Source organism: Papio anubis, chromosome 4 (assembly GCF_008728515.1).
Source record: "Papio anubis isolate 15944 chromosome 4, Panubis1.0, whole genome shotgun sequence".
NCBI classification, from domain to species: domain Eukaryota; kingdom Metazoa; phylum Chordata; class Mammalia; order Primates; family Cercopithecidae; genus Papio; species Papio anubis.
The window spans coordinates 8,001,331-8,015,770 of record NC_044979.1 but is presented as its reverse complement, the minus strand read 5'-3'; the positions used below and the strand labels follow the sequence as shown (position 1 = coordinate 8,015,770).

Genomic DNA, 14,440 nt, shown 5'->3' with positions numbered 1-14,440 from the left:
AGCCTCGGCAACATGGCAAAGCCCTATCTCTATTAAAAAAAAAAAAAAATACAAAAATTAGCCAGGCGTGGTAGCACACACCTGTGGTTCCAGTTACCCAGAAGATCGAGGTTGCAGCAAGCCGAGATCGTACCACTGCACTCCAACCTGGGTGACAGAGCAAGACCCTGTCTCAAAAAACAAAACACAACAAAAAACACAGATTCAAGTGCCTGTGCCTCCTGGGAGAAATATGCTTCTCCTTTCCCAGCCTCGTTTAAAAATGTGGTTTACAGAGAACAATATTTATTATGCTCTTTCATTTATGCCATCACATTAACCTCCCCCCCCCCACCGCCAACAAACTCTGAGGTGAGTATTATTACCATTTTACAGATTAGGAAACTAAGGTGACAAGCAGCTCTGGGCAGCTCTGTTGCCTAGGCTGGAGTACAGTGGCGTGATCATGGCTCACTGCAACCTCAACCTCCTGGGCTCAAGCGATCCTCCCATGTTGGCCTCCCAAGTAGCTGGGACTGCAGACAAGTACCACCATGCCTGGCTAATTTTTGTGTGTGGTTTTTTTTTTCAGAGATGAGGTTTTGCCATGTTGCCCAGGCTGGTCTGGAACTTCTGGGTTCAAACGATCTGCCAAAGTCACTTTGGCCTCCCAAAGTGCTGGGATTACAATCCCAGGCATGAGCCACTGCACCTGGCTACAATTTTAAAATTTTCTTATAGAGATCGTGTCGTCCTATGCTGCCCAGGCTGGGCTCAAACTCATGGGCTCAAGAGATCCTCCTGCCTCAACCTCCTGAAGTGCTGGTATTACAGGTGTGAGCCACCATCCCTCCCCCTGCCCACCCCGCCCTGGGTTTAGCCAGAGAAAAGAACTTGGGATGAGGGGAGAAGAAATAGGGAAAGAGAAATGGGAAAATGGGGGAGAAAAGGAGATGAGTAAAGAGAGAGAAGAAAAGGACTGGCTAAATTTGAAAAAAATCACAGCGGGTCAGTGCTGGAAACAAGAACATTTGGCTTAGATTCTGTTTAAATTACGAAGAAATGGAGACCCAAGGAAGGAAATGTCTCTTGGAGAATTACCTAGGAACTTAGTAACTGAAAAGGATCTGGACCTGCAGTGTTGAATATGGTAGCCTCCAGCCATACGTGGCTATGGAGCACTTGAAATGTGGCTAGTCTGAATTGAGATTTGCTGTTAAGTGTAAAATACACATCAGATTTCAAATATTCTGCATAAAAAATGTAAAATATCTCATCAATAATTTTTCATATTGACTACATGTTGAAATGATTTGGATATATTTAATAATACAATAAAATATTAAAATTAATTTTACCTTTTTTAACTCTAAAAAATGTGGTTACTAAAAAATTTTAAACAACATATATGGCTCACATTTGTGGCTTGCACTAGATTTCTACTGGACAGCGCTGGACTAGAAATCTTCTGACCTTGAGCTAAGTGTCTCTGCTGTTTCCCAGAGTCTCTTCCAGCAAGTCATTTACCACCTACCATGTGCCAGCTGATGAGAAAAGATTCAGCTGCAGTCTAAGGATGGGACTAAAACAGGGATAACACGTGCTGATAGGCAATAGATCAGTGAGTTCTATCGTATATACTCCTAGAATGGTATCTATATAAGATATACATACAAGATATTCTTGAGTGGTTCTTAACGTTACCAGCCCCAATGTTGCATTTTAATAACATTTTTACAACTCCCCATTTACTATTTTGAAATGAAGTTTATAGATGGTATGGCCTAACTACATACATAATTTCAAAAAAATTATAGTGTCTGAATCAAAGCAGAAAGAAGAAATAAAGGAAATCCTTTATAATAAGATAATACTTTTATTTCAGTATGCTAGAAAGCATAATTAGTCAGATGCTTGTATTTATGCATAGGAGCACCTTGACTGTGGCAGTGCAAATGCAGACATGCAGACCTAACGCTATGAATAACACTGCTGTCAGTGACACAGTTCTCCAAAATGGTAACTCCGAATAAATTCCTGAACACAACAAAGTATAATCTTCCTTCTGTTAACATGGTGGTTACATTCCTTAAAAATTCAGCACATTTCACACCCCTACAAGATTACTTTGTTTTTGTATATAAGACACAGGCACATCAGATGATTATAACCAGTGTTTTCCTTTTTTTTTTTCTGTTTTAACCTATATGAATGTTCAGTAGGACATGTGAAAGCTGTGCGGGATCAGGACAGTTTTCTTGTGTGATACTATCTTGCAATGTGCAAGACACGGAGCCTCCTTGGCTCCTCTCCCCCAGTCATTTGACAACAAAATTGCCCCGTACATTTCCAAATTGCTCCTTAGGGAGAGTGCCATTCTGGTTGGGGAACCACTGTGGTGGTCCGAATACCCTACCTGTTCCCTGTTCCCCAGCCTTACTTTGGGCTGTTCTCCCCTCACCAGGCTCTAAGATGCCCTGGACCTTCCCAGTTCTTCTCCAAGCCAATCTCTTTCTTCTCTCAGGACATTCCGGTGCTCTTTTCTTTGCCTGGAAAACTGTCCACTTCATGTCTGGATAACTCTTCCTGAACCTCTGGACCTCAGCATTACCAAATTCCCAATCTAATTTAATACTTTCTGTTTAGATTTTTCCACAGGACTCTGTGCTTTTCTGCAATGGTACTTATCACAGATTGGGATTTCTACCTGTTTTATTCTTGCTATGTCAAGTGTGTTTATTACCTGTCTCCCTCAACTTACAGTTCCCTGAGAGCAGGGACCATGCCCATCTCGTCCACCACTTGTTTACCCAGCACTCACGAAGATGCCCGGAACTTAGGTACGTGTCTGGCAAACAACAAACATTTCTTAGGCAACTGAAAGGCTGATGGGATTCCCCAGCCAATTGGGAGAAAAGCGCTCTCGAGGGTGGGGGTATGCTTTTTCCAGGACTGATAGGGTTCAGCCCAAGCTACGGGGCAGCTTTGGTCCACTCTGGATTTGCCTGGATTCGCCTATGTGGGGGCGGACGCGTCTTACTGAGGGGCTGCCGGCTGGGGCCAGGCAGCCCGCATCCTGGCAGAGGCTGCTATGCGCTGTGCGGTTAAGCCGTGGGAGCGACCATAGAGAGCGCGCGGGCGGAGCGAGCGGCCGGATGCGGTCACCATAGAGACGGGTGACTGACAGGCAGCGGAAGAGGAAGCTGCGGACAGGGGCTGTGAGGTGGCAGCGGCTGCAGCAGCGGAGCCGGCGCTTCAGCGGGAACTGGGGTCTGTTCCCCCTTCCCCGTCCCTGCTCCCTGCCAGGCGCGTGTGGGACGCCGCTCTTGGTCCCCACGTCTCCGCCCCGCCCCTTCCCTGGACGCCGGGAGCCCCTGGCCGTCCTTTATCCGGCGTCCGCCGGCCCCGGCCCTGAAACCCGGGCCCCCTCCCCGAGGGCCTTGGGCATCCCTCCTGGTCCTGCGCTCGCTGCCTCGGTGCTGTCTCTGGCGCGGCCTCCGCTCCCGCCGACGGGCCCGAGAACGAGGTCTGTGCCCCAGTCTCCCAGCCGCGACCTCCGACCCCTACTCGCAGAACGACCTGAGCTGGACTCCCGAGCCCCCTTCCTAGCAGCCCGGTGACGTGGCCAGTTTCTGTTTTGAGACGAACGGCGAAGACTCGCGTTGGGCCTTCGTTCTAGGGCTAGATTTGGTCTCTGATCGCCGAGAGGTAGAGCAGGTGCTCTGGGACCCCGGCAGGGGTCCTGTCGGAAGCCGGCCGCGCTTCTCTCTGCGTTCGCAGGACCCTGGCGTTGTCTCTAGTTGCTGCTTGTCCTCTGTTTGCTTTTGGTTTGTTTCGTTTGCCCCCTGGGGCCTTGGTAAAACCAGGCACCGAATCGCTTGCACACAGTAGGAGTTCCAGTCCGTGCCTGCTGTCTCCTCAGCAGCTGGGGTTCCGAGGAGAATGCCCTGCAAGATGGCTTCATCGGCCATGGCGCTCCTGAGAGGCTGTCAGTGCTGAGTCACCGATCTACCTCATTCGGGTGGGCAGAACTTGTGTGTGCCATGCGAGTGGCTCCTGACCGCTTTCCTGTAGCCATTGCGTCTCCTCACACGCAGGGAGCAGAGTAGAAAGAGGCTCTGACCCCTTCCCTTGTGCCCGCCGGGCCTGCCGCAGTAGCCCGCCTGAGAACCGGTGCCAGAGGCATGCTCCGGCTCCTCTGTTTGAGGGCTGTTGTTTTGATGGATCGTGTGCTTTTCCCTAACCTCTTATCACTTGCTGTCATCTGTTGACTTAGGCCCAGTCTGCAGATGTGTGTAGTGCTCCTTTTTGGGTTAGCTTTGGCAGTATTGAGTTTTACTTCCTCCTCTTTCTAGTGGAAGACAGACCATAATCCCAGTGTGAGTGACTTTGATTGTTACATTTATTACCGTTTTGGCTGGGGGTTAGATCTGACACCTTCACCTTTGAAGAGCAGGCAGAAGGAGTTGTGAAGACAGGACAATCTTCTTGGGGATGCTGGGCCTGGAAGCCCTCAGGCCTTGCTCTGTCATTGGCCTCACTGACCCCAGGTTCCCTGGTTAAAACTGCAAGCCTACTACTGGCCTGGTACCCATCAATCCATTGATCCTTGGGGCTGTGCCCCTGGGCACCCACCTGGCAGGGCCTACCACCATGCGGCTGAGCTCCCTGTTGGCCCTGCTGCGGCCAGCGCTTCCCCTCATCCTAGGGCTGTCTCTGGGGTGCAGCCTGAGCCTCCTGCGGGTTTCCTGGATCCAAGGGGAGGGAGAAGATCCCTGTGTCGAGGCTGTGGGGGAGCGAGGAGGGCCACAGAATCCAGATTCGAGAGCTCGGCTAGACCAAAGTGATGAAGACTTCAAACCCCGGATTGTCCCCTACTACAGGGACCCCAACAAGCCCTACAAGAAGGTGCTCAGGTGAGAGCAACATGTATGCATAGTCCCCAGACACTGGCCCTGTTTGGGGCTGGTGTAAATCCTTGCCACTGCCTTTCCGCTGGCAATCGGCGTCAGGCAACTTGGAGCAATTCTGGCTTATTTTCCATCATGGTTTCTTCCTGTATTTTCCCTCCTTCTCAGGTCTTAGAAAGTCTCACATTCATTGGTGTTAAATTAGGGTTCAATGTTTTTTGTTTGTTTCTGTTTTTTTGTTTTGTTTTGAGATGGAATCTTGCTCTTGTCGCCCAGGCTGGAGTGCAGTGGTGCAATATTGGCTCACTGCAACCTCTGTCTCCCGGGTTCAAGTGATTCCCCTGCCTCAGCCTCCCGAGTAGCCGGTATTACAGGCGCATACCACCATGCCCAGATAATTTTGTATTTTTAGTGGAGACGGAGTTTCTTCATGTTGGTCAGGCTGGTCTTGAACTCCTGACCTCAGGTGATCCGCCCGCCTTGGCCTCCCAAAGTGCTGGGATTACAGGTGTGAGCTACCGCGCCCGGCCAGGGTTCGATGTTCTTGAACAGAGTAGGAATTGCATCTAACCTATCTAGTCTATCCATAGTAGACACCCTCCCTTCCCAAATCAATTCCAATGTCAGCTACTTAGTGGATACTCAGTTGAGTACCTAATTAATATTGACAAGGAAGGAGGTTTCTCCCTTCTCAGCCTCAGCTCACTCACTTCTAGAGGGGGATGTATATACTGAATAAGCTGGGTTCCTAAAGATTAGGGAGTTGACCCTTGGCACACCGGTCTCTCCACAGGACTCGGTACATCCAGACAGAGCTGGGCTCCCGTGAGCGGTTGCTGGTGGCTGTTCTGACCTCCCGAGCTACACTGTCCACTTTGGCCGTGGCTGTGAACCGTACAGTGGCCCATCACTTCCCTCGGTTACTCTACTTCACTGGGCAGCGGGGGGCCCGGGCTCCAGCAGGGATGCAGGTGGTGTCTCATGGGGATGAGCGGCCCGCCTGGCTCATGTCAGAGACCCTGCGCCACCTTCACACACACTTTGGAGCTGACTACGACTGGTTCTTCATCATGCAGGATGACACATATGTGCAGGCCCCCCGCCTGGCAGCCCTTGCTGGCCACCTTAGCATCAACCAAGACCTGTACTTAGGCCGGGCGGAGGAGTTCATTGGCGCAGGCGAGCAGGCCCGGTACTGTCATGGGGGCTTTGGCTACCTGTTGTCACGGAGTCTCCTGCTTCGTCTGCGGCCACATCTGGATGGCTGCCGAGGTGACATTCTCAGTGCCCGTCCTGACGAGTGGCTTGGACGCTGCCTCATTGACTCTCTGGGCGTCGGCTGTGTCTCACAGCACCAGGTGACAGCTCTTTCAAGTCATTCCCGGTCTCTGATAAGCTAGTGGGGGATGAGTGATTAGCTTTCCTCCCAGCAGCACCTTGGAGGCCATTGTTCCTCCTTCCTGGCCACTGACCGCCCCCGTGGGCCCTCTGTTGCTCACCTTTGGCAATCTGAGAACCTGGGGCTATCAAAAGTGGTACCTTGTTAGGAACCCGTAAGCAAGACCAAAGGGTGCTCCTACTCACCAGTCCTTCTCCCCTGCCCCCCTGCCCTCCACACCTCTCCCGATATCAGCACTTCAGTTATGGCAATGTGGGCATGTCTTAGAGATGGCTACTCCCCAGAGAAGTGAGGTGATCACTTTTCCAGCCCAGAGAGCTGCCCTGTTTATTGTCCCGGAGAAGAGTGGAAGAACCCAGAGGTGGCGCATCCTCTCAAACCAAAGTATTGGGAAGATTTTCTGGCTTACTTCTTTCATTCCCTTGAGGAACAATGGGAATCTTTGGGGGAAGAGAGTATCCTTATTACTTTTAATATGTTATTTGTGTGACGGCTCCTTGCAGAGCAGGGCTAGCCCATAGACAGTGCACTGAGAGTAGCCGAGAGTGTCCTTAGTTGCCTACTTACTTTCTACTTTCCAAAATGTGGGCAGTGAAAGAACTGGGGTTAAGCGAGGTGCTGGAAAGGGTGCCTCCTCTGTCCTCTGTTCTAACGCAGCAGTGCTAACAGACGTGAACACTGAGTATGGTTAAGGGTGGTTTGGGACTGGCAGCTCTTGTGTGTGTCATTGATTGGTCTGATTGTCCCTCTAGGGGCAGCAGTATCGCTCATTTGAACTGGCCAAAAATAGGGACCCTGAAAAGGAAGGGAGCTCGGCTTTCCTGAGTGCCTTCGCCGTGCACCCTGTCTCCGAAGGTACCCTCATGTACCGGCTCCACAAACGCTTCAGCGCTCTGGAGTTGGAGCGGGCTTACAGTGAAATAGAACAACTGCAGGTGAGCTGAAGAGGAGCAGGTGGGCAGAGGACTGCAGTCAGAGGGTCAGAGAGAGCCTGAGATGTCCAGGCGTACAATGAGCGAGCAGCTGGCAGTGGGGCTGGTCTAGGCCCTGTATAATGGCAGGGCAGGAAGAGGCTGACCATACTTACATTTAAAACAACTATAGGGACTAAGGTCTTTGGGGGTCCAAAGCAATCATAAGGTAAGCTCCCAGGACAACTTGAATGCAGCTAAAGGGGTTTGCAAGTAGACTCTGAGGATCAGGAAGCTCCGCACAGTGTTCAGACAGAATAGTTTTAGCTCTTCCTCAATAGTGCCTGTCCACTGGGGAGGCAAAAACTGAAGTTTCTTAACTTCTAGAACTGTCCCAAGAAAGCCCAAGGGTGGAAGGTAGAATTCTCAAGTTGAATGTCGGGGTTGGCAGAGGTGGAGTATAGATGAAAACAAGGGTGTGATTATGAAGAAGATGTGAGTCCTTTGGGTATGAGAGAGAAAGGCTGTTGAGCTTCTATTTCAAGATATTTTTACCTGTGCAAAAAGCACATTTTCCACCTCCTCCTCATGGCATTTGTGTAAGGCGAGTAGGATTCCTGTCTGTTTGCATTTTAGAGGTGAAGAATAATGTACAAGGGATTCAGTGATTAGCGAGGGACCCATCACTAAGTGTTGATGGAGTTGGGACAGAGCTCAGCTGTTTGAATCTTACAGCCCAGGCAGCTGGAGCTGGCACTAACTTTAGGCGCATTCCCTCCAACCCAGGCTCAGATCCGGAACCTGACCGTGCTGACCCCCGAAGGGGAGGCAGGGCTGAGCTGGCCCGTTGGGCTCCCTGCTCCTTTCATACCGCACTCTCGCTTTGAGGTGCTGGGCTGGGACTACTTCACAGAGCAGCACACCTTCTCCTGTGCAGATGGGGCTCCCAAGTGTCCGCTGCAGGGGGCTAGCAGGGCGGACGTGGGTGATGCGTTGGAAACTGCCTTGGAGCAGCTCAATCGGCGCTATCAGCCCCGCCTGCGCTTCCAGAAGCAGCGACTGCTCAACGGCTACCGGCGCTTCGACCCAGCACGGGGCATGGAGTACACCCTGGACCTGCTATTGGAATGTGTGACACAGCGTGGGCACCGGCGGGCCCTGGCTCGCAGGGTCAGCCTACTGCGGCCACTGAGCCGGGTGGAAATCCTACCTATGCCCTATGTCACTGAGGCTACCCGAGTGCAGCTGGTGCTGCCGCTCCTGGTGGCTGAAGCTGCTGCAGCCCCGGCTTTCCTCGAGGCCTTTGCAGCCAATGTCCTGGAGCCACGAGAACATGCGTTGCTCACTCTGTTGCTGGTCTACGGGCCACGAGAAGGTGGCCGTGGAGCTCCAGACCCATTTCTTGGGGTGAAGGCTGCAGCAGCTGAGTTAGAGCGACGGTACCCTGGGACGAGGCTGGCCTGGCTCGCCGTGCGAGCAGAGGCCCCTTCCCAGGTGCGACTCATGGACGTGGTCTCAAAGAAGCACCCTGTGGATACTCTCTTCTTCCTCACCACTGTGTGGACGAGGCCTGGGCCTGAAGTCCTCAACCGCTGTCGCATGAATGCCATCTCTGGCTGGCAGGCCTTCTTTCCAGTTCATTTCCAGGAGTTCAATCCCGCCCTGTCACCACAGAGATCACCCCCAGGGGCCCCGGGGGCTGGCCCTGACCCCCCCTCCCCTCCTGGTGCTGACCCCTCCCGGGGGGCTCCCATAGCGGGGAGATTTGACCGGCAGGCTTCTGCAGAGGGCTGTTTCTACAATGCTGACTACCTGGCGGCCCGAGCCCGGCTGGCAGGTGAACTGGCAGGCCAGGAAGAGGAGGAAGCCCTGGAGGGGCTGGAGGTGATGGATGTTTTCCTCCGGTTCTCAGGGCTCCACCTCTTTCGGGCCGTAGAGCCAGGGCTGGTGCAGAAGTTCTCCCTGCGGGACTGCAGCCCACGGCTCAGTGAGGAACTCTACCACCGCTGCCGCCTCAGCAACCTGGAGGGGCTAGGGGGCCGTGCCCAGCTGGCCATGGCTCTCTTTGAGCAGGAGCAGGCCAACAGCACTTAGCCTGCCTCAGGGCCCTAACCTCCTTACCTTTCCTTTGCCTCAGCCCCAGGAAGGGCAAGGCAAGATGGTGGACAGATAGAGAATTGTCACTGTATTTTTAAAATATGAAAATGTTATTAAACGTGTCTTCTGCCAAACTGTTTTTTAGGTCTAGGGAAAATTGAGTGAGGAGAATCCAAGGGAAGGGTATGGGGAGTTTGTCCAAAAGGACCCACTGTCTTCTCACCCTCTTCCCTCCCCCTTCCCCCCCCCTCACCCCCGACCCTCCCCAGTTTCCAATGACCACGCGGCTGCTGTCAGATGAATGACTTTTAATCTAGCCCCGCACCCCAAGGTGGCAGAGGAGTGATGCTGGAGCCCAGGGCAAAGCACTGGGGCCCGGGGCACGGCCGGAAGTTCCGTCGTGCTGCTTATTTCTGGGCTCCTAGGTGTTGCGCACAACCAGCGACTGCTCCAGCTCCTGCCTGCGCTGCTGGATCTTTAGAGGAAGTGAGAACAGGAGCAGGTGTCAGTGTTCCTGGTGAGTGATCAGGACAACCCCCACCTACTGACACCGCCTGCCATGGAAGAGCATCTGGGAGCAGGGAGGGCCATTGCATGGTGAGGCGGTATGGTGAAGCTTTACTGTAGGGAGCTGTGAGGGCTGCCCACAAACTGAACAGGGAGGTTTCTCTTGGAGTTGAGGAGGGGGAAGCCTTAGGGCAAGGGTACCTCCATACCTTGCAGTAGAAGTAGCGACTGACAGCCTCCTGGGACCAGGGCTGGTGGTAGAACTCAGCCCGGCGCTCCTCTTCGGGGTTGCCGGCTACATCTGTCATCACCTGGGAGGGAGCGTGGGGTGAGCCCTGAGCCCCGAATCCCCTCACCTGCCCCTGGAGTACAACGTTTACTGTCTTTCCCGATGTGCTTGTCTTCCACTCCAGTACTCCCTGAGTCTCCCTCTTCACCTTGAGGTCCCGGCTCTGGGAGCGGAGCAGGTCTTGGACATAGCCTTTGGGGTCTCTGGAGAAGCTTAGCATGAAGTCCCTCTGGATCTTGAGCTGGTTTATGGACTCAATCGTCTCATGGATCTGCAGGTAGAAAGATAGATGCTTTCCACCTGGCTGTGGTGATGTGGGAGAGGAGGGAAAAGGAAGTGGGAGGGAAGGGGAGGCCTGTGAAGGACAACCCCTCAGAGCCCCTGATTCCTCTGAAGTCCCAGGGGCGGAGGGGATGGGCAGAACTAAACTTGGAATGAGGTTCAACTCCAAGCAGCATGGAAGGGCCATTTGTGCCCCATTGGCCCGCAGTCTGGTCTCTCTGTTTTTTTTTTTTTTTTTAATTTTTTAATTTAACCCAGACTGCTCATCTGCAGCCACACCCTGGTCTCGGAAAAGTCTCCTCTATCATCTCTGGGTTAATATCTCACTCCGGCTCTGGGCTTGGGCCCCACCTTACTGTCCAGAGCACTGATCTCCTGCTGGTTGGCCGTGGACAGGAGGAAGCTGCTCATCTGTCCCTTTAATGGCTCCTCTACCTCCACGTCAATGTCATAGCACGCCGTCTTCTTCTGGTCTGAAGGGTCCACGCTGCCAGGGAAGTCCAGCCCTTGGTGTCCACGATGCCCTCATACAGGCCCCAGGGCGCAGGGGCTGGGGCAGATCCAACAGGGAGGGAGAAGAGATGGGAGTGGGAGGAGAGGGAGGGGCAGGGAAGGCAGGAACGAGATCATTCCCTGGTCTGAGAAGCAAGCTGGGGCCACCTCACCTGATGACATGGTTGATGACAATTGGGTCAGGGGGCAATAGCAGGGCTGTGAGGCGCTGGGGAATCTCAGAAAACTTCAGCCGGGGACAATCAAAAATCTGAAGCAGGACAATTGGGGAGAGAGAGATCACTCTTCTTGAAGAGATCATCACGCAGTTGTAGATCCTTTTGTTGTAGAAAGGCTGCAAGAAGCTGAGAGGAAGTCTGATTCCTTAGTGCGCATGGGGATGGGATTGGGGTGGGCTGGTCTGGCAGTGGAGCCACCCATACGGCTGACAAGGTAGGGGGTGGGTCATTGTGGGGCAGGGGTTGAGAGTGCGGGCCCTGAGTCAGCCTGTGTATGTATCACTCCTGCCTCTGCCACTTACTATGCAGCCTGGAGCAAGTTAACACCTCAGGGCTCATCTCTAGAGTGGGGATGGAAAGAATACCCATCTCCTAGGGCTGCCGTGGGAAGGCAGTGAACTAATACACATAAGGTGCTTGGAGCAGTGCCTGGCACATGGTAAGTGCCCAATAAATATCAACTGCTGTTTTAACTCCTCAGGTTTATCTGCTGTATTTATTTTTAAATGCATTAATAAGAATATTCTCTGTTTTGGTGGAATTTTGCTGAATCACTTTTGCAGCAATTTGATTTTCCTAACTGCCCAGGAGAGTAGATAGGACAGGTATTTTCACTCCACTTCAAAGATAAGGAAACAAGGTTCAGAATCGCTGAGTCACTTACCCAGAGTCCAGACTCAGGACTAGAACCTGGGGATCCTAACTCCAAGTGCCAAGAATATTACATTCCAGAAAGCGGTTGGCTTTGTAGGGTTTCCAGGTCTTCCTAACTTGGGGGGGGCTAACATGGATTGACTGCAGCACAGAGCTAATCCACAGTAGGGCCTGAACTAGAATCCTGGTCGGTCTCTTGGCTCCAAGACCATGACTGTGTACTGCTTCTGCTACTCAGGAATCTAGAAGGGAGGGGTGGTAGTTACCTTGGTAGAGGTACTTCCCCTGCTGGAGAACTCTGCCTGCTCCCCAGATCCCAGGGTTCAGGAGAGAGGTTACCTGCTGGAAATACTTGTCCCCATTGATGTATTCCTTGTCATGGGAGTCCTGCAGCCTGTTGGTCTTCACATACTGCCACAGGGCCTGGACGATGGCTGAGCGGCTCTGTGTGTGCAACCCCAGCAGCCGGGCTAGGCGGGGATCCAGTTTGAACTGGGGAGGCTGAGAAAAGGGGACCGTGAAAGTTAGAACAAAGGGAGAGAAAGGAAGGAGCCCAGGGCCAGGCCATTCAGGACTATGGGGATGTGTTGATTGAGGAAACATGCCCCTGGGGAAGGATAGGGTTGGGAGGGGAAGGAGGTCTCTCGAGATGCACCACTTTGGGACCTAGGCCTGCCCTGAGAGCCTTGTGTGGCGTGTATGGGGCAGCGTGGCAGGTGCAGACCTGGTAGTCCAGCATGAGGAGCAGCGTGCAGCGCACACTCAGATCCCCAGGCCGTTTCACCTGGAAGCCGTCCGTCTCCTGGGTCGTGGGTGTCCGATGCCACTGTCCAGGAGAGAAGAGCTGTGTCTTCCAAAGGCCCATCTGGAGTGGTGGGGCCCAGGACTCTAGGGCGGTCCCTGACCCAAATCTGTGCTCGTTCTTCAGGGATTCTGGCCTGTGGGAGGGTGGCAATTCAAGGGCGGAGGGGCTCTTGGTCTTACCTCAACAAGGTGGTTGTCAGGACCATAAAGATCTTTGTCCAGCTCGATGACCAAACTCTTGAAGAAAGAAGAGAACTTCCGCTTCTGTTTGCTGGGCTGTGGGAGAGGAACAGGGACCATGGGGGCAGAACAGGGACAGGGTGGGAGAAGCAGAAGGAGGCCAAGTTGGCAGCAGACAGGGCAGTGGGCTTAGATGAAATCCTCTGCACCCGGAATGTCTCTAGGCCTGCCCCCACCTCCCCAGCCTGGGCTGACTCCCTAGCCCTTAGTGCAGACACTTTGTTCTGTTCTCAGTGCAGCCCGTGCCCACCCCAGGACACCTGGAGAGACCTGGGCCGGGACGTACATCATCCAGGAGCTTCCCCTCCACCCGTAGCTCCCAGGAGGCAATGCTGCCATCGGAGTCCTCAGCGTCAGGCTTCGCAGGGTTAAAAGTGTTGGAGATATAGAGACGCAGCTTCCGCTTTTGCTGTAGAAATAGAGTGTAGAACCGGGCAAATGCTGTGTGCTTCCACCCTGACTACCCTGCTTCCCCATCCTGGTCACGCGACTCAAGAGTCCCCATCCTACCCCCGAACTAAGGCACCTTCATGGGCCTCTTCAGAGCCTCCTGGATGTCCACCCGCTTCCGCATGATGGTTTGATCCAGTTTCCTCTCAAATGCCAAGAGGTCCATGTAAGCCTGGGACTCGGGGACCAGCTCCCGAATCTGGAGGAGGAGGAGCAGGGCAGGAGTCAGAGGCTCGAGTCCAGGGTTGTACCATGGAATGTATGCATGTTGTGCAATCCTAGGGTGCAAAAGATGTCGGGGGAGCCATCCTACTTCTGGGCATGGAGCTTTGACAGTGGGAACAGGACCTCTCCCCAGGATGCCATTATCCAGCAGTAGGGGCCTTGCTGTGTAGGGATAACAATTGCTTCTCCCTTTAGGAAGAGCCTTGTGTATCATCACGGGGAGGAGGTAGCAACTGTGGAACCCAGCAAAGCACTAGCCTTTAGTCTCCTCATCCTGTCATTTTCTATGTCATATGCCCACTGGGCTTCCCCTGGGCCCCTGCAAAGTGCCTAGTAGGGGCTCAATCCCTGGGACAGTTGGACAGCAGTGCTTTCTTCTTTGCTGGCACATTGCTCAGCCCCCACACCTGTCCCAACTGTGCTGTCCCCCATATCCAGCTGGACCTGGGTCCCTTTAGGATGCTCAGGATCTCTGGCCACCTTCTATCCCCTTCATTCTGCCTGGCAGCTTTTGATCCCCTAGCTCTTGCCCCCTTCTTGTCCCACAACTCTGTCTTAGTACCACTTGGATCCAGCCCCCTGACAGGCCCCTGTGTTCTGGCCCCAGTGGCTCTGCTGCTTCCCTCCACCTCACCCCCTCCCTCTGGCCTAGGGAGCCTCACTTATTAATGAGTTTTTTTAAACAAAAAGTGAAAGTGACTTGACACTGAAGCTCTGCTTTTGAGGGGGGAGGGGAGGGCAGAGCAGCAAAGGGTAGGGGGTGGGCTGGGGGCTGCTGTGAAAGACACTCACCCTTTGAGGGAGGATTTTGTCAGCCATCTTCCTCCTCTTGGCACTGTACATTTTTTAAAGAAAAAACCAGGTTACCATGGCGACAGATCTGGGAGTAACGAGGCCACCTGCTAAATTATCCCGACATCTCCGCCCGCCTGGCTGGGGTTCCCACAGCCCGCTTGTCTGCC

General features: G+C 53.3%; 2 protein-coding genes across 6 annotated transcripts in view; one reads left to right on the top strand and one right to left on the bottom strand.

The window, feature by feature from the left end:
- Positions 1-2,662: 2,662 nt before the first annotated feature.
- CHPF2 (chondroitin polymerizing factor 2) lies at positions 2,663-11,581 on the top strand. Of its 4 annotated transcripts, XM_031665016.1 has the most exons (6): positions 2,663-4,895; positions 5,683-6,247; positions 7,041-7,223; positions 7,986-9,813; positions 10,217-10,369; positions 10,633-11,581. In XM_031665016.1, the coding sequence occupies exons 1-4, from the start codon at positions 4,633-4,635 to the stop codon at positions 9,291-9,293; spliced, it is 2,319 nt and encodes a 772-aa protein (XP_031520876.1). In that variant the 5' UTR covers positions 2,663-4,632; the 3' UTR covers positions 9,294-9,813; positions 10,217-10,369; positions 10,633-11,581. The 4 variants fall into 4 exon arrangements, with proteins under 4 accessions (XP_031520876.1, XP_031520877.1, XP_003896932.1 ...); XM_031665017.1 differs by having other exon boundaries at positions 7,986-10,369; positions 10,648-11,581; XM_003896883.5 differs by having other exon boundaries at positions 7,986-10,369.
- The window catches only part of SMARCD3 (SWI/SNF related, matrix associated, actin dependent regulator of chromatin, subfamily d, member 3), a 38,691-nt gene continuing 33,838 nt past the window's right edge, over positions 9,588-14,440 (bottom strand). For both annotated transcript variants that reach the window (XM_031665018.1, XM_021936430.2), the window contains 11 exons: positions 14,271-14,313; positions 13,330-13,452; positions 13,090-13,212; positions 12,744-12,839; positions 12,484-12,585; positions 12,099-12,260; positions 11,040-11,137; positions 10,726-10,861; positions 10,241-10,363; positions 10,013-10,114; positions 9,588-9,771 (listed from right to left, as the gene is read on the bottom strand). In XM_031665018.1, coding sequence (XP_031520878.1) covers positions 9,718-9,771; positions 10,013-10,114; positions 10,241-10,363; positions 10,726-10,861; positions 11,040-11,137; positions 12,099-12,260; positions 12,484-12,585; positions 12,744-12,839; positions 13,090-13,212; positions 13,330-13,452; positions 14,271-14,313 — 1,162 coding nt within the window. In that variant the 3' untranslated portion in view covers positions 9,588-9,717. The remainder of the gene's footprint in view (positions 9,772-10,012; positions 10,115-10,240; positions 10,364-10,725; positions 10,862-11,039; positions 11,138-12,098; positions 12,261-12,483; positions 12,586-12,743; positions 12,840-13,089; positions 13,213-13,329; positions 13,453-14,270; positions 14,314-14,440) is intronic.

Coding starts and splice junctions, on each gene's coding strand:
- CHPF2 (XM_031665016.1), top strand. CDS start 4,633: ATGCGGCTGAGCTCCCTGTTGGCCCTGCTGCGGCCAGCGCTTCCCCTC. Junction 6,248..7,040: donor GCTGTGTCTCACAGCACCAG/GTGACAGCTCTT, acceptor TTGTCCCTCTAG/GGGCAGCAGTATCGCTCATT. Junction 7,224..7,985: donor GTGAAATAGAACAACTGCAG/GTGAGCTGAAGA, acceptor CCTCCAACCCAG/GCTCAGATCCGGAACCTGAC.